This window comes from Amblyraja radiata, chromosome 2 (assembly GCF_010909765.2).
Source record: "Amblyraja radiata isolate CabotCenter1 chromosome 2, sAmbRad1.1.pri, whole genome shotgun sequence".
NCBI lineage: Eukaryota > Metazoa > Chordata > Chondrichthyes > Rajiformes > Rajidae > Amblyraja > Amblyraja radiata.
In genome coordinates this window covers 148,326,758-148,349,536 of record NC_045957.1, presented here as the reverse complement: position 1 = coordinate 148,349,536, position 22,779 = coordinate 148,326,758, and the positions used below count along the sequence as shown (strand labels likewise).

Sequence of the window (22,779 nt, the reverse complement as noted above, 5' to 3'; positions counted from 1 at the left end):
GACGATCAGCCATGATCATAATGAATGGCGGTGTTGGCTTGAAGGGCCGAATGGCCTCCTCCTGCACACATTTTCTATGTTTCTATGTTACAGACCTTTGCTTGTATTATTTTATTCCAGTATCGGGTAAAATATTTGTTTCCCAACCAGCAGCTCATCAAAATGTGTTTTTGATATCCTCTAACCCGCCTCACTTGAGACTAACTTCACTACCAATATCCCGCCTTTGACCCTAGGCTTCAATGTAGTGAGACAAATATTGTACTGTTTGCTCCATTATCATATGATGGAAATTAGTCAAAATACCACGCATATGTTTTACAGATAAGTAAAAATGTTTTGTGTCTGTGTTTTTTGGTGCTCTGCTGAATTACTTTGGATGCCCTCATGTGAATCGATGTCATTTGTTTCTTGTAGATAGGAAGAAATATGTTGACTTTAAAAGAACTAAAGTGAGATGAAGAGATTGAAAAAAAATTATATTTTCACACTGGAATGTGTTCTGGAAAGTACTGCGGTGCCACAGGGCTTAGAACTCATGGAAACACTGCTGAACAAAAACAAAAATGACCATAAAGAGGCAGTGTTGGAGTAACTCAGCAGGTCTGGAGATCATGGGTAGGTAGGCGGTGTTTCTGGTCGGGACCCTTGTTCAGCCTGATGCACAAAATCCTTGTATCCACAAAACAAAGGTCACCAACCATTCATTATGAGATGCACTGGCACATGTAGATGGGAAATTGACAATTGTGCCAATGGTATGAGCACAACTAATAATGGAAATTGAAACATATAAGATTGTTAAGGGTTTGGACACACTAGAGGCAGGAAACATGTTCCCGATGTTGGGGGAGTCCAGAACCAGGGGCCACAGTTTAAGAATAAGTGGTAAGCCATTTAGAACGGAGACGAGGAAACACTTTTTTTCACAGAGAGTGGTGAGTGTGGAATTCTCTGCATCAGAGGGCGGTGGAGGCAGGTTCTCTGGATGCTTTCAAGAGAGAGCTAGATAGGGCTCTTAAAGATAGTGGAGTCAGGGGATATGGGGAGAAGGCAGGAATGGGGTACTGATTGTGGATGATCAGCCATGATCACATTGAATGGCGATGCTGGCTCGATGAGCCAAATGGCCTACTCCGGCACCTATTGTCTATTGTCTATTGGAGAAAACTGGTGACATTAGATTGAAGGATAAAGTTAATCCTATAATTCAACATTATCGTGTTCTAATTTTTATTTTTTGCTAGATTCTCTGAAGAAGGGTCTCGACTAGAAACGTCACCTATCCATGTTCTCCAGAGATGCTGCCTGACCTGCTGAGTTACTCTCGGACGTTTGGTTAATATCTTCCTTGGCTGCATCTTTCTCCTTTCTCTGTGTTTGGAGATTAAAAATACAAGATGTTCCTTTTGGGTGATGTTTTGGGTCGAGACCCGAAACGTGACCCATTCCTTCTCCCCGGAGGTCCTGCCTGTCCCGCTTGAGTTTTCTCCAGCATTCTGTGTGTGTCTTTGGTTTAAACCAGCATCTGCAGTTCCTTCCTACACATTCCATTTTGTGTTCTGCTTTCATAGAAAATACATGTGATATCTTGGAAACAGGAAAAGACCATTCCTGTTTACAAAATCTATTCTACTGTTCAATGAGATCATGAGTGAGCCGCAGTCAAGTCAAGTTGATTCGTCACATACACATACGAGAAGAGCAGTGAAATGAAAAGTGGCAATGCTCGTGAATTGTGCAAAAAACAAACAAACTACAAAGAGAATGGAACAGATTCACATATTCACATATTACATATTCGTGGGAGGGAAGAAAAAGGAAAAAAACAGCAATTTTAAAAAGTCAAAACAGAACAGTAAAATGGTCCAGTAAAGTTAGTCCCTGGAGAGATAGGAGTTTACAGTCCTAATGGCCTCTGGGAATGTACCATGAGTAGCTGAGACTCGCACCACGAAACAAGTCTCACCCCGACCATCAACCGCTGAAGATAGACACAAAAAGCTAGAGTAACTCAGCGGTTCTGACAGCATCTCTGGAGAAAACGAATAGGTAATGTTTCAGGTCGAGACCCTTCTTCAACACATCAGCCACGTATTTACACAAATCTTTTCCTTTTTTATTTTCCCCATTTTCTCATACACCATAGAACAGCACAGGAAATGGCCCTTTGATCCAATGTGTGTGCTGAATATGAGGCCCAAATAAACTAATCTCATCTGCTTGAACGTGATCTACTGTATATCCTTCCATTTCCTACAATTAGGTCTGTCAAACAGGAGAGGTTACATAGATATGGTGTCCAAAGGGATTCAAACACAATGAAACTGTTGTTATATCAGAGGATTATAGAGACCATTGATCTACATCATTACCATTTAACAACAATTAAGATTTAAAACAAAGAGTTTTGCTTTATTTTTTTTATTTTAAACTTCCAAATGTACTGTTTGCGATGCTGCCTAGTGTTGTAACATAATAATAATAATAATAATAATCTTTATTGTCATTGTACAAGACAACGAAATTCTGTTGGAGCAGTCCTCCAGCTGCACAGGAATATTAGTATAAAAATACAATTAAAAAAAAAGAACTATTAAAAAATTTGACTATAAACATAAACATACAGGAGTATTGGCGGGTGTGTGAGAGAGAGGGGGGGGGATCAGTGTGGGAGGGGGATAGAGTTCAGTAGTGTCACAGCTCTATGGTAGAAGCTGTTTTTCAGTCTTGTCGTGCGGGCGCTCAGTGTCCTGTATCGTCTTCCTGAGGGCAGGAGGGTGAAGAGACAGTGTCCAGGGTGTGTGCTGTCTCTAATGATGCCCTTGACCCTCAGGATGCAGCGGGTCTGGTAGATGTCCTCCAGACTGGGGAGCTGGGTGCCAGTGATCCTCTCAGCAGTCTTGATGACGCGTTGGAGAGCTTTCCTGTTCTCTGCGGTACAGCCAGAGTACCATACTGTGATGCAGTATGTAAGAACTGACTCGATGGCTGACCTGCAGAAGCTCACCAGCAGCTGTTGTGGGAGACGTGCCCTCTTCAAGCACCTCAGGAAGTGAAGCCTTTGAAGTCCTTTCTTGGCCGTCGCCGTGATGTTGACGGTCCAGGTCAGGTCGTGGCTGATGTTGACCCCGAGGTGCCTGATGTTCTGCACAGCCTCCACTATCTCGCCGTTAATGGTGATGGGCTGATGGACGAAGGTCTTCGGTCTCCTCCTGAAGTCCAGGATCATCTCCTTTGTTTTTTTTGCGTTGAGGATCAGGTTGTTCTCACGGCTCCAGCTCACCAGGTTCTCTATCTGCAATCTTAGCATCAGCAATCTTAGACATGTGACTCTATCTGTGATAGACGTAAAATGCTGGAGTAAGTCAGCGGGACAGGCCGCATCTCCGGAAAATAAGAATGAGTGACGTTTCGGGTCGAGACCCTTTTTCAGACCTGAAACGTCACCCATCCCTTCTCCCCAGAGATGCCGCCTGTCCTGCCGAGTTACTCCAGCATTTAGTGCCTATCTTCAGTGTAAACCAGCACCTGCAGTTGCTTCCTACACATTTTGTCTTTATCTGTGAAGAGATCCTTCTTCTTATCGAGTCCACACACAGGATTAGAAGTTGTTCAGCCAGAGCTGAACACATTTCTCGGCATCTGCACAATGGTGTCTGTCTTGCGCTTCTTGTGCGTGGTGGTGGAAAGATTGGTTGAAACAGGGCCGCGACGTGAACGCTCTTTCCTTGGCCCCTGTGAAGAGATGAGACTTTGATACACCATCCCGAGTCTCCATGTACTGCTGCTCAGCCGGTTTGACAAAGGGTCATCAACTTGAACCATTAACTGCTCCCCTTCCCATAGATACTGCCTGACCTGATGAAATGTTTCAGCATTTTCGCGTTCTTTTAAGGTCGGAAGTAGATCTCGATTTCCAAACCAAGTCAACAATTTGCCATCAATTTTGAGAGTTTCAACTAACTAAGTTCAAGTTCAAGTGAGTTTATTGTCATGTGTCCCTGATAGGACAATTAAATTCTTGCTTTGCTTCAGCACACAGAACACAGTAGGCATTGACTACAGAACAGATCAGTGTGTCCATATACCATGATATAAATATATACACACATGAATAAATAAACTGATAAAGTGCAAATAACAGAAAATGAGTTATTAATGTTCAGAGTTTTGTCCGAGCCAGGTTTAACACCCTGATGGCTGTGGGGAAGTAGCTATTCCTGAACCTGGTTGTTGCAGTCTTCAGGCTCCTGTACCTTCTACCTGAAGGTAGCAGGGAGATGAGTGTGTGGCCAGGATGGTGTGGGTCTTTGATGATACTGCCAGCCTTTTTGAGGCAGCGACTGCGATAAATCCCCTCGATGGAAGGAAGGTCAGAGCTGATGATAGGCTGGGCAGTGTCTAATCGTCTTTGATAAGGAACTTAATAAATGGATCGACAAATATCCCCCAATCCTTTATCCACCGAGTCGTCTTTTCAAAAAACTATCTGTGAGGTTCATTATTTCTTGGATCTGCTGAAAATGGTCAAGGCGTTCTGTCATTCTGCCCTTAATTACAGGTGCTAATAATTTCCTGCCTACTGATCTAGTCTATAAATACTCATTTCCTACTCACCCTTAAATTGCAAGTTAAGCACGCAATTTGCCAACCTAAAAATGAATTTCCTGACTCAAGGCAATTCCTTATTGTCAGAATTATACTGTCTTCACAGTTCTTAAGTGTTGCGAACCTCAGTAGGAAAACATCTACTGCTGAGAATCAGTATTTTCCACATGACTATAAAATTGCTCACAGTCATTGTGGCAATGCTCTCCCTGATATACTATTAATTTCTGGGCCACATCCAGCAAGTTTTCTCCTTTCTTTATGCCGGGGGAATTCAGCAAATCTCTGGATATGCAGGTAAAGAAATGAAACAAAACAGACCTCAAGTAAAATAAGTTTGAGGATATGGACCAGTGGGACTAGTGTAGCTGGGACATGTTGGCCGGTGTGGGCAAGTTGGGCCGAAAGGCCTGGATTCCATGCTGTATCACTCTATGACTGATACCAAGAGTCACAGTAACGATGGTGATAAAACCAAGGTATATTAATACTAATAATCTGGATCAATGTCATCACCACTGCAAAAGGATAAAAATGATATCAATCAAGCTCATAAAATGTCCTGCCATGACTGAGTGCAGTTATAAGTAACATGAATAGTAGGGATGGTTGGGCAAGGTAGTTCAAATATCATTGAATCTTTTCTTATTTTTACATTTCTGAACATAAAATATTTAGGTGGACATTCAGTAAGGTGCCTTACTAAACTTGCAGCACTCTAAGCAATGTCTCCCGCAGTGCTGCCAAACCCAAGTTTTGAAATTCAGTTCAGGTTCTCAGTACCAATATTAATTCTGCAGTTTGTGCAAGCAAAGGCTTTGGAATATTTATGAAGATAATTCCAGTATGATTAAAGTTAATCATTTAAAATGCCATTTCGACTGCAACCTGAACCTTATTTTTTGGTACATTTAAATCAACCAATGATAAAATGGACAAAGCATCATGTACCTTATGCACTGGAATCCCACTTTGGCAACTATACAAGGCAGTTTCTCATGTGTCAAAACTACTCTGACCTGTGAATATCTATCGTTCATTAACTTCACGGGGGAACATGCAACATCATGAAGTTGGTGTAAGTTCTCGTGAGCTGTCAGTCCTTCAAATATCAAGGCAGGTCCCCAACTGGTTCATTGACCTTCCAGCATCAGAGTTACTGGCACAAGGGACAGATCCAGCAGAGATATCTAATCCCAATGATTCTGCCAAGATTCACTCAACCGTAAGAACCAGGTTTCCACCGGACCTGACTGATGATCTAACTCATTGTTTGAGTTTTATAGTCTCAGCACACATTCTGAATAGAGACTCCAGTCAGTTTGGAGGGAATATCAAACTATTCAGGAAGATGTGAAATTTAAATCTTGCAGTCACAGAGTCATACGGGGAGGAAACACGCCCTTCGGCCCAACTTGCCCACACCGACTAACATGACCCATCTACACTAGTTCCATCTGCCTGTGTTTGACCTATATCCCTCTAAACCTGCCCTATCCATGTACGCATCTAACTGTTTCTTGAATGTTGCAATAGTCCCTGCCTCAACTACTCCGTTTAAAATTGTAACAGCATACACACAAAACTACAGGGTTATTCCTTGGAAGCAAAATCATTGCAAATGCTAATTGAAATCTGTAACACCCTCCCTTGCAATTGACCCTGGGTTTCAACGGAAAATTGAAAACTGGACTTCACAGAGTCTGATTAAGGGTCTCGACCCGAAATGTCACCCATTCCTTCTCTCCAGTGATGCTGCCTGTCCCGCTGAGTTACTCCAGCATTTTGTGTCTATCTTGACAGATCTTTGCAAGGCACGAGTGGCAAGGGATAGAAACATAGACAATAGGTGCAGGAGTAGGCCATTCGGCCCTTCGAGCCTGCACCACCATTCAATATGATCATGGCTGATCATCCAACTCAGTATCCTGTACCTGCCTCTCTCCATACCCCCTGATCCCTTTAGCCACAAGGGCCACATCTAACTCCCTCTTAAATATAGCCAATGAACTGGCCTCAACTACCTTCTGTGGCAGAGAGTTCCAGAGATTCACCACTCTCTGTGTGAAAAATGTTTTTCTCATCTCGGTCCTAAAAGATTTCCCCCTTATCCTTAAACTGTGACCCCTCGTCCTGGACTTCCCCAACATCGGGAACAATCTTCCTGCATCTAGCCTGTCCAACCCCTTAAGAATTTTGTAAGTTTCTATAAGATCCCCCCTCAATCTTCTAAAGTCTAGCGAGTACAAGCCGAGTCTAACCAGTCTTTCTTCATATGGAAGTCCTGGCATCTCAGGAATCAGTCTGGTGAACTTTCTCTGTACTCCCTCTATGGCAAGAATGTCTTTCCTCAGATTAGGAGACCAAAACTGTACGCAATACTCCAGGTGTGGTCTCATCAAGACCCTGTACAACTGCAGTAGAACCTCCCTGCTCCTATACTCAAATCCTTTTGCTATGAATGCTAACATACCATTTGCTTTCTTCACTGCCTAATGGCTAATCATCCAAAATCAGTACCTAAATCTAACTCCCTCTTGAAAACATCCAGTGAATTGGCCTCCACTGCCTTCTGTGGCAGAGAATACCAGTCTCACAACATTCTGGGTGAAAAAGGTTTCCCTCATCTCATTCCTAAATGGCCTACCCCTTATTCTTAAACTGTGACCCCTGGTTCTGGACTCCCCCAACATTGGGAACATTTTTCCTGCATCTAGCCTATCCAATCCTTTAAAAACTGTATAAGTGTTTAAGAAGGAACTGCAGATGCTGGAAAATCGAAGGCAGACAAAAATGCTGGAGAAAGTCAGCGGGTGCAGCAGCATCTATGGAGCGAAGGAAATAGGCAACGTTTCATCCCGAAACCCTGCCTATTTCCTTCGCTCCATAGATGCTGCTGCACCCGCTGAGTTTCTCCAGCATTTTTGTCTACCTTTAAGAAATGTATATGTTTCCTCCCTCTCATCCTTCTAAATTCCAGTGAATACAAGCCCAGTCGACCCATTCTTTCATATGGAACGAAGGTGGATAAATGTGGATATGGATTAGCCACAAATGAATTGGATGGCATGCTGGTTGAATGCTCTAATCCTGTTCCAACATTCCATTCTCAGGGCAAAGCCAGAATGCACCAGCCTGACAATTTTCAGGCAGTCGTATTGTGCATTTGTGAAACACTATCAGACACCCAGCAATGAGGCTGAGCGTATAAATCAATATTTAGGTTTTGCTGATGAACATAAACCTCCCGAGTTTTGCTTCTGCAGTTTCCACTCTCAGCACAACTGCCAGATTGAATTACTGCTGTGAACCTCGTTGCCAGGCTGCCATTAACTGATATTTGTGGTTCACAATGTCACAGCCATGTTCCGTCAGTGTAATTGGTTCATATATAACACAAAACAGAGATTTGCAGGTTTACAAGGATGCTAGCCTATCCAGTTATTAGAAATTCCAATGATAGTCGGAATGGCCAGGTGATTATTAGTCTGTAGGGGCACCTGATTATTAAGCAGCAAGGATACCCGATTAGGGATGGGCACCTGGAATTGGGAAGAAAGGGTGGACCACATAGAAAGAGCATCTAGGTAGAAAGAGAAGGCTAGTTTAAGGAACGATGTCGGGCAAAAGGTGCAGAAGTGCAAAAACGCACACCTACAATACAATACAATACAATACAATACAATTTATTTGTCATTTGGACCCCTTGACGTCCAAACGAAATGACGTTTCTGCAGCCATACATTACAAAACAAAAAGACCCGAGACACAACACAGTTTACACAAACATCCATCATATCGCTGTGATGGAAGGCAAAAAAACTTATCTCTCCACTGCCCCCACCCCCCCCCCCCCCCCCGATGTCAGAGTCTAAGTCAAAGCCCCCGGCTGGCGATGGCGATTGTCCCGCGGCCATTAAAGCCACGCCGGATGATGCAAGGTCGCGCACCGGGTTCTTGATGTTAGAGCCCCCGGCGTGCACTCGCAAAGTCCCGCGGCCATTCCAAGCCGCGCAGGGCGATGGTGTAAGGCCCCGCTCCAGGAGCTCTTCAACCCCGCAACTCGGGCGGGAGAAGTCGCCGTTGCGGAAGCCCCGAAAAGCGGTCTCCCAACAGGGACCCGCGGGCTCCCGGTGTCGCCGTCCGCCAGACCCGCAGTTGCAGCCTCCGAAACTCCGGGGGTCAGGTGGCAGCAGCGCTCCACCACAGCTCCACCCGCTCCGGACTCGGCCAGCCCCGTGACGGTGAGTAGTCGGCAGCTCCGCAGCTGGAGCCCCAGGTCGTTCCTGTTGGAGGCCGCTCCACGTTGCAGCCCCAACGGCAACGGAGACCCGACAAAGAAAAGGTCGGGTCTCCCGTGCCGGGAAAGATTTTAAAGTTACCCCCTCCCCCCCACCCCCCCACACACATACCCCAACAAAAAAAATAACAAAAACTACATAAAAACGAGACAAAAAATAAAAAAACACAGACGGACTGCAGAGGCCGCTGCTGACAAGAGTCGCGCCGCCCACCGCCCACCGCCCACCTCCAGATTCAGGGACAGTTTCTTCCCACCTGTTAACAGGCAACTCAGAGGATTTCAGTATAGGAGTAAAGAGGTTCTTCTGCAGTTGTATAGGGCTCTGGTGAGACCACATCTGGAGTATTGTGTACAGTTTTGGTCTCCTAATTTGACGAAGGACATCCTTGTGATTGAGGCAGTGCAGCGTAGGTTCACGAGATTGATCCCTGGGATGGCGGGACTGTCATATGAGGAAAGATTGAAAAGGCTAGGTTTGTATTCACTGGAGTTTAGAAGGATGAGGGGTTTTCTTACAGAAACATATAAAATTATAAAAGGACTGGACAAGCTAGATGCAGGAAAAATGTTCCCAATGTTGGGCGAGTCCAGAACCAGGGGCCATAGTCTTAGTATAAAGGGGAGGTCATTTAAGACTGAGGTGAGAAAATACTTTTTCACCCAGAGAGTTGTGAATTTATGGAATTCCCTGCCACAGAGGGCAGTGGAGGCCAAGTCACTGGATGGATTTAAGAGAGAGTTAGATAGAGCTCTAGGGGCTAGTGGAGTCAAGGGATATGGGGAGAAGGCAGGCACAGGTTATTGATAGGGGATGATCAGCCATGATCACATTGAATGGTGGTGCTGGCTCGAAGGGCCGAATGGCCTCCTCCTGCACCTATTTTCTATGTTTCTATGTAACTGAACTATCCTACCACAACTCGAGAGCAGTCTTGAGCTACTATTTGTCTTATTGGAGACCCTCGGACTCTCATTGATTGAACTTTACTGGCTTTATCTTGCACTAAACGTTATTCACTTATCATGTATCTGTACATTGTGAATGCCTCGATTGTAATCATGTATTGTCTTTCCACTGCCTGGATAGCACGCAACAAAGGCTTTTCACTGTAGCTCGGTACATGTGACAATAAACTCAGCTGAACTGAATTGCACTAAAAGAGCAAATTCTATCAAGGTAAAGTACTCGGCATTTAAGATATGTGATCTTGAACAACAAGGGGCACTTGGCATGGGACGGCTACCCCACATTGGTGCATTGGTGAACTATGCTCTAAGGTCAACCTGCTCAGAGGAAGGACATTCAGCATTTATACCCTCCACTGATGGCCTTCATCAGATGAGGCTGTCATATTCTGACAGTATACAGGGAACCTTCTCTTCCATAGGTTCATAAGAGATAGGAGCAGTTAGGCCATTCGGCCCATCAAATCTACTCCGCCATTCAATCATGACTGATCTATCTCTCCCTCCAAACCCCATTCTCTTGCTTTCTCCCTATAATCCCTGCACCTATCCCATTTGGGATCCCATCCCATTAGTCATAAAAGTGAGTTTGGTATCTTCTCAAAGAAAAAACAAGAATGAGAATTTTAAAATGTGCACGAACTGGAGTTAATTACAATTTACATGAACTACAGTTAATTAAAATGAATCCTCTGGAGCATCGGAGGTTGAGAGGAGAGCTGATAGAAGTGTATAGAATCATGAGGGGCATTTACAGGGTAGTCAGAGTCTTTTTCCCAGGGTGTCAACTATGAGAAGACAGTTTTAAGGTGAGAGGGGAAGAGTTGAAAAAAGATGTACAGAGCAAGATTTTTTTCATGTTAAAAGTAGTAGGTGCCACACTTGGTGTCAGCAAATATGATAGTGATGTTTAACCGACATTTAAACAGGTATATGATCCCGCTGGGATTGAGGGGATTTGGATCACATGCAAACAGGAGTTAAACCAAGTTAGTTTAATTTGGCATCATGGCAGGCATAGACTTCGTGGGCCAAATAGCCTGTTCCTGTGTTATACTATTCTATGTCCTATGGGAGAAATGTAGGACAGCAAATTCAGATTTATCAAGGTAGAGTAAAGACCTTCAGATGACAGAAATTAAATCACAAAATATAGATGATGTATGGTACAATGGGCACAGCCTTGAAGTATGAATTCTCCTTTATTCAGCATTATAAACCAGGCAACACTCAACACATCACCGTGTTACTTCCATCTTCTCTAGCACGGTCTGTAAGGGATTAATTGTTAACAAATACCCTGCTTGAAAGTATCATCTGAATTAAATATCTTTACAAGAATGATCCCAGGAATGAGCAGGTTAACATATGATGAGCGTTTGACGGCACTGGGCCTGTACTCGCTGCAGTTTACAAGAATGACGGGGAGGGGACCTCATTGAAATGTACAGAATAGTGGAAGGCTTGTACAGAGTGGATGTGGAGAGGATGTTTCCACTAGTAGGAGAGCCTAGGATTAGAGGTCGTAGCCTCAAAATTAATTAAAGAGAGAGAGGGTTATTAGATATAGCTCTTAGGGCTAATGGAATCAAGGGATATAGGGTGAAAGCAGGAATGGGATACGGATTTTGGATGATCGGCCATGATATTGATCGGCTCGAAGGGCCGAATGACCTACTGCACCTATTTTCTATGTTTCTAAAGGACGTTCTTTTAGGAAGGAGATTTAGTCAGTGGGTGGTGAATCTGTGGTTTTCTATGGAGGCCAAGTCAGTGGATATATATAAAGCTGAGTTAGATAGATTTGTGATTAGTCTGGATGTCACACGTTATGGAGAAAACAGGAGAATGGGGTTAGGGGAGAGATAGATCAGCCATGATTGAATGGAGTAGACTTGATGGGACGAATGGCCTAATTCTGCTCCTATCTCTTATGATATCTGAAAATGAAATACCTCTACCATCATAATATCACAAGAACAGAACTCTCCACACTTCAATGCTGCTCCAACTAATCGTTCTAACCCAGAGTTCCTAACTAAAGGTTTTGTGATTGTGCACCAAGTCTGAAACTCCTCCATAATTGCTAAAGGCATTTCCATGTCCCACACCGGTCATTCCTCCTCCTCTCTGCTCCATTCAGGCAGAAGATACCAAAGCTTGAAAGTGTGCATCACCAGACTCAGGAACAGCTTCCTCCCCCTCTGTCCTTCCATAAGCAAAGGTATTGTCCGATTCACCACTACCCCAATGAGGACATTGGACTTTATCTCTGGAACTGGTGCGTTACAATGCTGAGAACTATCTTCTGCACTCTGTGTCTTCCCTTTTACTCTACCTATTGTACTTGAGTTTAATTTGAATGTATTTATGAATAGTGACGTCCAATCTGATTAGGCTGCACAAAAAGTAAAGCTTTTCGCTGTATCTCAGTCCACCCGACAATAATAAGCTTGAACCTAAACCCGTGCCACAGTGTAGGGCCCAAAGCCAAAGCTGATCATTTCCTTACTGAAACTTCAAATAACCTAAACAATCCGTTGAAATTCTGGAAAACCATTAAATCAATAACTGGAAATAAAAATGTTATTGAGCTACCTCCATGCATTGTCAAAGACTCTACCCAAATTTATGAAAAGGCTGACATGCTTGGTTGTTTTAATGAGTATTTCATTGCCTCTGGTTCACTTTTCAACTCTCAAAACACAGCTCAAGGCTCCTCTGCTTGCTCTGATAGTAGTTTTTTTTTTGAGGGACAAGCCTTTACTTTTGACGCTGTTTTACACACTTTCAGAGGTGCATAAGGCCCTGAGATGTTTAGACACAAAAAAATCGGCAGGTCCAGACAACCTTGAGCCTTACTTCCTAAAGTTAGCCGCTGATTTTATTGCATTGCCTCTGACTTATCTTTTTAATCTATCCCTGGAGACAAACGAAATTCCCCTTATTTGGAAATCTGCCTTTGTTCTCCCACTGTTAAAAGGGGGGGACCCCACTGTGCTAAACAACTATAGGCCCATCTCCAAACTGTCTGTTTTAATTAAGGTGCTGGAATCCATTGTAAACCAACAACTGAAGGACTTTTTATCAACTAACAGTATTTTATCTGAATTTCAATCTGGTTTTAGGAAAAAATATAGTACGTCAACAGCTGCTTTAAAAGTAGTAAATGATTTTATTGAATTTTTAGACAATAAGCAACACTGTGCAGCCCTTTTCGTTGACCTATCAAAGGCTTTCGATACTGTGGATCATGCCTTATTGTTACAAAGACTATGCAGCATCGGTTTGTCTGATCAAGCTGTTTGTTGGTTTAAAAACTATCTATCAGGCAGATCCCAGTGTGTGCGAGCAGAAGGTATTACTTCTAGCTCTCTTAATGTATCCAAGGGTGTGCCACAGGGATCGGTTCTAGGACCTTTATTATTTTCTATTTAGATTAATAGTCTAGATCATAAAGCTCCGAACGCAAATTTTCACATTTATGCTGACGACACAGTGATATATTGCTCTGCGTCTACCCCAAATCAGGCTCTCTGTCAGCTCCAAACTGCTTTTAACTGTGCAACGTAACCTGTGTGATTTAAAACTTGTTTTAAATGCTGACAAGACAAAGCTCATGCTGTTCATTAAAGCTAAATCAAAGCCCTCGGACCTCCCTCCTATCACCACTTTGCAGGGCTCTGTGGTTGAATCTGTGTCTCAATATAAATATCTGGGAATTATAATTGACGATTCTCTCTCTTTTAAACCTCATATCCAGCAACTTGTGAAAAAACTAAAGATAAAATTAGGTTTTTACTTTAGAAACAAATCTTGTTTTTCTTTTGAAGCCAAAAACAGACTTGTAGCTGCAACGTTTATGTCTGTGTTGGACTATGGTGATGTTTTATATATGAATGCATCTTCAAAATGCCTACAGTCTTTGGACACGGTCTACCACGGAGCACTGAGATTTGTTACTAATTTTAAAACCCTCACGCACCACTGCTCTTTGTATGCTCAAGTTGGATGGTTTGCCCTGTCCACCCGCAGACTCCATCATTGGCATATCCTTATTTATAAGACTATTCTCGGTGTTCTTCCTTCATACCTGCAGAAGTATGTAATTCGAAAAAGCACAGGAACTTATCAGCTCCGCTCTGAGGACTTGTTCTTACTAACTGTACCTAAAGTCCGTACTGAACTGGGGAAAATGGCATTTAGTTATGCTGCTCCCTTCGCATGGAACCAGCTGCAGAATGAACTGAAACTTAAGGAGCTGGTTTCTATAAACAGATTTAAATCCCTTCTTAATGATGTTGAAGCGGGCTCTTCTGTCTGTACATGCTTTGTTTGATGATGTTCTGACTGTGACTCTATTTATATGTTCTCTGTTGTTTTTAAATTATTGTCTGTAACTGTGGAACTGTGCTGCTGCCTGTCTTGGCCAGGACTCTCTTGTAAAATAGATTTTTAATCCCAATGAGACTTCTCCTGGTTAAATAAAGGTTAAATAATTTTATTTTTTTAAAATCCAGATTCATTACTACCTTACTTTTCAGCGTACTTCAAGGAATTGTCTTTGTCATTCTCTGGTACAGCCTGAAACTTGAGTATGAAGTACAGGAACAGTCATTTATGTATTTGCTATTGTTTTCAGCATGCTGGTGAACCTGCTTTAATCTCCCACTGCCCCATACCATTGCTGAATGTATGACTTGTTTCTAAAAGTGAAAAGGGTTTCAATGTCCATCTACGCTACTTGAAAAAAAATCCTATGAAAGGTGCGTTATTTAGCATTTCTTTTGGCCTTCAATTGCAACCGACCAACTGATCATTTAATTGTTCGAGCACGTGAATCATTATGGGGCGAGAGGCAGTGGTGTTGATGATGTACAAGTGGGTGCGAGTCACCAAGTGAAAGATGAAAAGAATGACTGGTTTGAAAATCCCCTCTCACTCCTGAAGCAACCAACAGTACACAGGAAGTGTCGGGCAGGTCTGTTACATAATTTCCTCCCTCCTCAAAAGCACAGCAAGATGGGCTTTACACAACTTAAAATGGAGTGGTGGACAGAGACATGTGCAATAAAATGGCGTTGAGTTGACAAATTTAGTGGACAAAATGCGTAGGAAGGAACTGCAGATGCTGGTTTAAATCGAAAATAGACACAAAATGCTGGAGTAACTCTGGGACAGGCAGCATCTCCGGGGAGAAGGAATAGGTGACGTTTCGGGTCGCGGCTCTTCTTCAGACTCATATAGTACATCATTGTTATATGTTGACTGTGTATAGCTTTATTTAGCCTCTGAGACAGTGCAGGGAAATGGAGGCTTTCTGTGATGTGGGTAACTCCCCCAGCACCCTAGCAGGTGGGTCACCTTTATATATACTGCAAGGCTATGGTGACAAATGTTTAATCTCATGCATCATCTCAATGTGATCATGTGCAATGTTCATGTTGCAGGCACTGGTGAAGCAGCTTAGAGAAGTGACAAAGGGCACAAACTGAAATCTAGTTTATTCTCATTCGTCACATCTATCAAGTCTCCTCTCAACCTCTGGTGATACAGAGAAATCAATCCAAGTTTATTGAACCTCTTCTTATAGCTAATGCCCCCTAATAGAAACATAGAAAATAGGTGCAGGAGTAGGTCATTTGGCCCTTCGAGCCTGCACCGCCATTCAATATGATCATGGCTGATCATCCAACTGAGTATCCTGTACCTGCCTTCTCTCCATACCCCCTGATCCCTTTAGCCACAAGGGCCACATCTAACTCCCTCTTAAATATAGCCAATGAACTGGCCTCAACTACCTTCTGTGGCAGAGAATTCCACAGATTCACCACTCTGTGTGAAAAATAAAATTCTCATCTCGGTCCTCAAAGACTTCCCCCTTATCCTCAAACTGTGCTCCCTTGTTCTGGACTTCCCCAACATCGGGAACAATCTTCCTGCATCTAGCCTGTCCAACCCCTTAAGAATTTTGTAAGTTTCTATAAGATCCCCCCTCAATCTTCTAAATTCTAGCGAGTACAAGCCGAGTCTATCCAGTCTCTCTTCATATGAAAGTCCTGACATCCCAGGAATCAGTCTGGTGAACCTTCTCTGTACTCCCTCTATGGCAAGAATGTCTTTCCTCAGATTAGGAGACCAAAACTGTACGCAATACTCCAGGTGTGGTCTCACCAAGACCCTGTACAACTGCAGTAATCCAGGATAAGGAAAGAGTCTGAAGAAGGGTCTCCAGCGATGCTGCCTGAGCTTAGAGTTACTCCAGCATTTTGTGTCGATCTTAAATACAGTGGACATTTTGATTCTTACCGGCTTGTGCAGCGATGGTCAGAGCTGTGTTTCCTTCCTTGTCTTGCCAGTTGACATCAAGGTGTGGGCACTGGGCCAAGATGAACACAATATCCATGAATCCCTGGTAACAAGCCACCATCAGCCCAGTCTAGAATCAGAAAACACCCAGCTGTGTTAGAGCTTATTCTGGCAGAAATCAAAAACTGTAAATAAAACACCATGCAGAAATCTGGCATCATTAAGCTGGTAAACATAAAAGTGAACAAAGAAAAGCCTAAGCAGAGAGAAAATATGAAATGACAACACTATTTTGGAAATGAGGCAGTAGTCACAAGCCAATATTAAACGGTTATTACTTCACATAAAACTCATGTGGACCAGAAAATGGGAAGTGACCCAACAATATGAATGAGATTGGAAAGGCCACCAATATCCTCAAGCAAGGTCATTTGTCCATTAAGTGCACATTTAATAGGAATCTGAGGGGTATCTTTGTCACACAAAGGGTGGTAGGTGTGTGGAACAAGCTGCCAGAGGAGGTAGCTGCCAGGGCTGGGACAACCCCACTGTTTAAGGAGCAGTTAGACAGATACATGGATAAGACAGGTTTGGAGGGATATGGACCAAACGCAGGCAGGTGGAACTAGTATAGCTGGGACATGTTGGCCAGAGTGGGCCGAAGGGCCTATTTCCACACTGTATCATTCTATGACTAAGTGAATAAGAGCAAGGACAAAGAGCAAAGTATAGAATCCAATTAATGATCAAGTTTTCATGGTCATAATTTCCTCGTCTTCATCACGTGCACTGTCCACTTGCATCAGTTCTGGCACCATTATATAATGTAGTCACCCATTATAATGTAGTCACCTGTTAGTTTGACGTCAGTGGTGGGCAAATTAATGGAAAGGATACTTGGAGATAATATATATAAGCATCTGGATAAACAGGGTCTGATTAGGAACAGTCAACATGGATTTGTGCCTGGAAGGTCATGTTTGACTAATCTTCTTGAATTTTTTGAAGAGGTTACTCGGGAAATTGATGAGGGTAAAGCAGTGGATGTTGTATATATGGACTTCAGTAAGGCCTTTGACAAGGTTCCTCACGGAAGGTTGGTTAAGAAGGTTCAATTGTTAGGTATTAATGATGGAGTAGCAAGATGGATTCAACAGTGGCTGAATGGGAGATGCCAGAGAGTAATGGTGGGTGGTTGTTTGTCAGGTTGGAGGCCAGTGACTAGTGGGGTGCCACAGGGATCTGTGTTGGGTCCACTGTTGTTTGTCATGTACATCAATGATCTGGATGATGGTGTGGTAAATTGGATTAGTAAGTATGCAGATGATACTAAGATAGGTGGGGTTGCGGGTAATGAAGTAGAGTTTCAAAGTCTACAGAGAGATTTATGCCAGTTGGAAGAGTGGGCTGAAAGATGGCAGATGGAGTTTAATGCTGATAAGTGTGAGGTGCTACATCTTGGCAGGACAAATCAAAATAGGATGTACATGGTAAATGGTAGGGAATTGAAGAATGCAGGTGAACAGAGGGATCTGGGAATAACTGTGCACAGTTCCCTGAAAGTGGAATCTCATGTAGATAGGGTGGTAAAAAAAGCTTTTGGTGTGCTGGCCTTTATAAATCAGAGCATTGAATATAGAAGTTGGGATGTAATGTTAAAATTGTACAAGGCATTGGTGAGGCCAATTCTGGAGTATGGTGTACAATTTTGGTCGCCTAATTATAGGAAGGATGTCAACAAAATAGAGAGAGTACAGAGGAGATTTACTAGAATGTTGCCTGGGTTTCAGCAACTAAGTTACAGAGAAAGGTTGAACAAGTTAGGGCTTTATTCTTTTGAGCGCAGAAGGTTAAGGGGGGACTTGGTAGAGGTCTTTAAAATGATGAGAGGGATAGACAGAGTTGACGTGGATAAGCTTTTCCCACTGAGAGTAGGGAAGATTCAAACAAGGGGACATGACTTGAGAATTAAGGGACAGAAGTTTAGGGGTAACATGAGGGGGAACTTCTTTACTCAGAGAGTGGTGGCTGTGTGGAATGAGCTTCCAGTGAAGGTGGTGGAGGCAGGTTCGTTTTTATCATTTAAAAATAAATTGGATAGTTATATGGACGGGAAAGGAATGGAGGGTTATGGTCTGAGCGCAGGTATATGGGACTAGGGGAGAATACGTGTTCGGCACGGACTAGAAGGGCCGAGATGGCCTGTTTCCGTGCTGTAATTGGTATATGGTTATATGGTTATATATTGCTGCTCAATGGAGCATTTGAATCTACCACACAGGCTCAGACAGCCGAAGAGACAGGAGCCAAAGGAAGAGCCAACTAAATGCTGAAAATGTGAACTAAATGCAAGAACACATCATGCTGGAAGTTCCCAGCAGAACATGTCAGCACCTACGGGAACATTGTTCCCGATGTTGGGGAAGTCCAGGACAAGGGGTCACAGTTTAAGGATAAATGGGAAATCCTTTAGGACCGAGATGAGAAAAACATTTTTCACACAGAGAGTGCTGAATCTCTGGAACTCTGTGCCGCAGAAGGTAGTTGAGGCCAGTTCATTGGCTATATTTAAGAGGGAGTTAGATGTGGCCCTTGTGGCTAAAGGGATCAGGGGGTATGGAGAGAAGGCAGGTACAGGATACTGAGTTGGATGATCAGCCATGATCATATTGAATGGCGGTGCAGGCTCGAAGGGCCGAATAGCCTACTCCTGCACCTATTGTCTATGTTTCTATGTTAAGGGAGCTAATAAAGAGAAATGAAGTTGGTTAAAAGAGAGCAAAACGATAGTGGCTAATACAATGACAGAAGAAATGAAAGTTGAGAAAAAGTGGGCAAATAATGAGAGAAATTAAACAGACAACAGCTCTCATCCAGAATTAAGATCTTTGTTTTCTGCGTGATACAATGCAAACAAAATGAGCAAAGTAGCAATGAGTCACTGAAGATGACAAAAATGATTATCTGAAATTTCAGGCCCAGATATGGGTCCTTTCCACTGACCTATAAACGTAAACTTAAGCAGCTTCCTTACTATTTGTTAACACAGTAGTTTGTCAAAAAGCATCCTGTTTGGGTCATTCATTTTGGCCTTGTAGCTTTTCTGTGCTTGCATGTCATTACCCAAATCAGTTGTAAATCAATAGCTGTCCTTTACAGTACTTTGTACAAATTGAATATATTAAAAAATGCCCCCTATTTGAAATTGATGATTCATTGCTCTGGTTCACTGCTCTGGTTCATTGCTCTGGTTCATTGCTCAGGTTTATTGAGTTTTTGCACCAGCCATGTTTAGTTTCCATGAATCACACTTGTTGGTAAATTGTGTACTGCTGGAAGTTTCCTGAGAAAAGTTTCAAGTTTCTTTTGCAAACTTTCCCACCACTGCCCAACCATTTATAAACAAACAGATTTTTTATTTGGTGACATGAGATTGTCGAAAGAAATCTACATCAGCAAAACCTGAAGTGCTTAGTCAGTAAGTAAGTAAGTTTATTGGCCAAGTATTCACATACAAGGAATTTGCCTTGGTGCTCCGCCCACAAGTAACAACATGACATACAGTGACAGTTACGAATGACTCAGAAAACACTAAACATTAATAATAATAAAACATTAATGATAAAACACCATTGATCAAGCATGTGAACCAACACAATACCAGATCAAAGGGAGGCTACAGATTTTTGGTTGTTGAGTAGAGCAACTACTCGTGGATAAAAACTGTTTTTATGTCTGGCTGTGGCAGCTTTGACAGTCCGGAGTCGCCTTCCAGAGGGAAGTGATTCAAAGAGTTTGTCTAAAAGTCAGTCTAAAAGAGCAAAAACTACAAATTATGGGTGACAAAAAAAAATAGGATTACACATACATTAAATCAACCTCCGATCAACATGATCAATATAAATCCGACGGGACTAGACTGAGTCACAATCTTTAGACTAAAGGTCAAAATGTGGGTTGACACACGACCACTTATCTGAGCGTGCTGCCCTTTCCTATGGTGCTGTGTTGCTGCACATTGGATGAGATGCTGAGCCAAGGTACTAAATAACCACATACACACATGCAGCAGTTCTCTTGGCAACACTTCAACAAGTAGAGCAGTGGAGACTCCTGTCTACAAGATCAGACATGGGCTTCTTCTTACCAGGAATCAAAGGCTGGCCAATTACAGAATTCAACGATTCAAGTAAATGCAACATGACAAAGAATCTTAGATTTTTTTGTTCCTCATCACCTGCTAAATCTTTCTGCCTGAATGCATCACTGTCCTTAAACCCTGCCCAGCCCTTGCTCGATTTACAAGTTTAAACAAGACACAAAATGCTGGAGTAACTCAGCAGGTCAGGCAGAATCCTTGGAGAACATGGATAGGTGATGTTCAGTCAATTCAGTTTAGTTTATTGTCATGTGGTGTACCAAGGTTTTTGTTGCGTGCTATCCAATCAGTGCAAAGACAATACAGGTGCTCCCCGATTTACGGTGCTTTCGATTTGCGATATTTCGACTTTATTGATCGGAAAAGTAAGTAAGTAAAGGGCCTGTCCCACCAGCATGCGATTGCATGCGTTTAGCACGACCAAACGTGGTCGCTTGAGGCATACGGCCGCGCGGGGCCCGTCCCAATTTGAACCGCGGAGGCGTATGGAGTTGTGCGGGGCTGGTCCCGACATCATACTCACCAATCAGCTGGGCAAGAGACGGGCCGACTGAATTTGGGCGTCGCACGGCGTTGGGCGGTGACGTCAGCGTGCAATGGCACGCGCTAGGCGTACGCCGTCAAGACGCTGCGTACAATGTCAAGACGCTGCGTACGACATGAAGACGCTGTGTACGCCCGTCGAGACGCTGCATACGGCCTCCCAGTGCCCGGGATTTTCGGACAGTGCAAGATTTTTGGGACCAGCCCCGCACAACACCATACGCCTCCGGCGATCGAAGAGGGACCGGCCCCGCAAGGCCATAGGCTCAAGCGACCACGTTTGGTCGCGTTAGACGCATGCAATCGCATGCTGGTGGGACAGGCCCTTAAGTAAGTTTATTGGCCAAGTATTCACATACAAGGAATTTGCCTTGGTGCTCCGCCCACAAGTAACAACATGACATACAGTGACAGTTACGAATGACTCCGAAAACACTAAACATTAACGCTCGGCAACGGCAGCGAGCTGTACGTCACTTCCGGTCACGTGATCGAAATGTATTAAATACGTTTTCGACTTGTGATATTTTCGGTTTACGATGGGTTTATCGGGATGTAGGTTGAGGAGCAGCTGTACATGATTACAATCGAGTCATTTACCGCTGACTTAATCCAGCAAACTTGTAAACTAGCATCTGCAGTTCCTTGTTTTGACATTTCTTGATTTTCAAATTTTCTGAAAGAGTACTCATTTACAGCATCTCTTCAAATTCCCCAAAAACATACTACTGGAAGGACTCAGCGGGCCAGGCAGCATCTGTGGAGGGAACGTAATGGTCGCTGTTGTGAGTCAAAACCCTGCATCAGGAGGGATAATAAGTTGTGCTTTCTGTTTATTGAATGCATGTTTGATTGAATGTTTGGATTCAACAGTGGCTGAATGGGAGATGCCAGAGAGTAATGGTGGATGGTTGTTTGTCAGGTTGGAGGCCAGTGACGAGTGGGGTGCCACAGGGATCTGTGTTGTGTCCACTGTTGTTTGTCATGTACATCAATGATCTGGACGATGGTGTGGTAAATTGGATTAGTAAGTATGCAGATGATACTAAGATAGGTGGGGTTGCAGGTAATGAAGTAGAGTTTCAAAGTCTACAGAGAGATTTATGCCAGTTGGAAGAGTGGGCTGAAAGATGGCAGATGGAGTTTAATGCTGATAAGTGTGAGGTGCTACATCTTGGCAGGACAAATCAAAATAGGACGTACATGGTAAATGGTAGGGAATTGAAGAATGTAGGTGAACAGAGGGATCTGGGAATAACTGTGCACAGTTCCCTGAAAGTGGAATCTCATGTAGATAGGGTGGTAAAGAAAGCTTTTGGTGTGCTAGTCTTTATAAATCAGAGCATTGATTATAGAAGTTGGGATGTAATGTTAAAATTGTACAAGGCATTGGTGAGGCCAATTCTGGAGTATGGTGTACAATTTTGGTCGCCTAATTATAGGAAGGATGTCAACAAAATAGAGAGAGTACAGAGGAGATTTACTAGAATGTTGCCTGGGTTTCAGCAACTAAGTTACAGAGAAAGGTTGAACAAGTTAGGGCTTTATTCTTTGGAGCGCAGAAGGTTAAGGGGGGACTTGATAGAGGTTTTTAAAATGATGAGAGGGATAGACAGAGTTGACGTGGAAAAGCTTTTCCCACTGAGAGTAGGGAAGATTCAAACAAAGGGACATGACTTGAGAATTAAGGGACTGAAGTTTAGGGGTAACATGAGGGGGAACTTCTTTACTCAGAGAGTGGTAGCTGTGTGGAATGAGCTTCCAGTGAAGGTGGTGGAGGCAGGTTCGTTTTTATCATTTAAAAATAAATTGGATAGTTATATGGATGGGAAAGGAATGGAGGGTTATGGTCTGAGCGCAGGTATATGGGACTAGGGGAGATTATGTG

General features: G+C 43.2%; 1 protein-coding gene across 1 annotated transcript in view; it reads right to left on the bottom strand.

Moving 5' to 3' along the window:
* ankrd33b (ankyrin repeat domain 33B) overlaps positions 1 to 22,779 on the bottom strand; it is an 81,029-nt gene that overhangs the window by 21,654 nt on the left and 36,596 nt on the right. Inside the window, exon 2 of the mRNA XM_033017057.1 lies at positions 16,190 to 16,319. Within this exon, the coding sequence (XP_032872948.1) occupies positions 16,190 to 16,319 (130 nt within the window). The remainder of the gene's footprint in view (positions 1 to 16,189; positions 16,320 to 22,779) is intronic.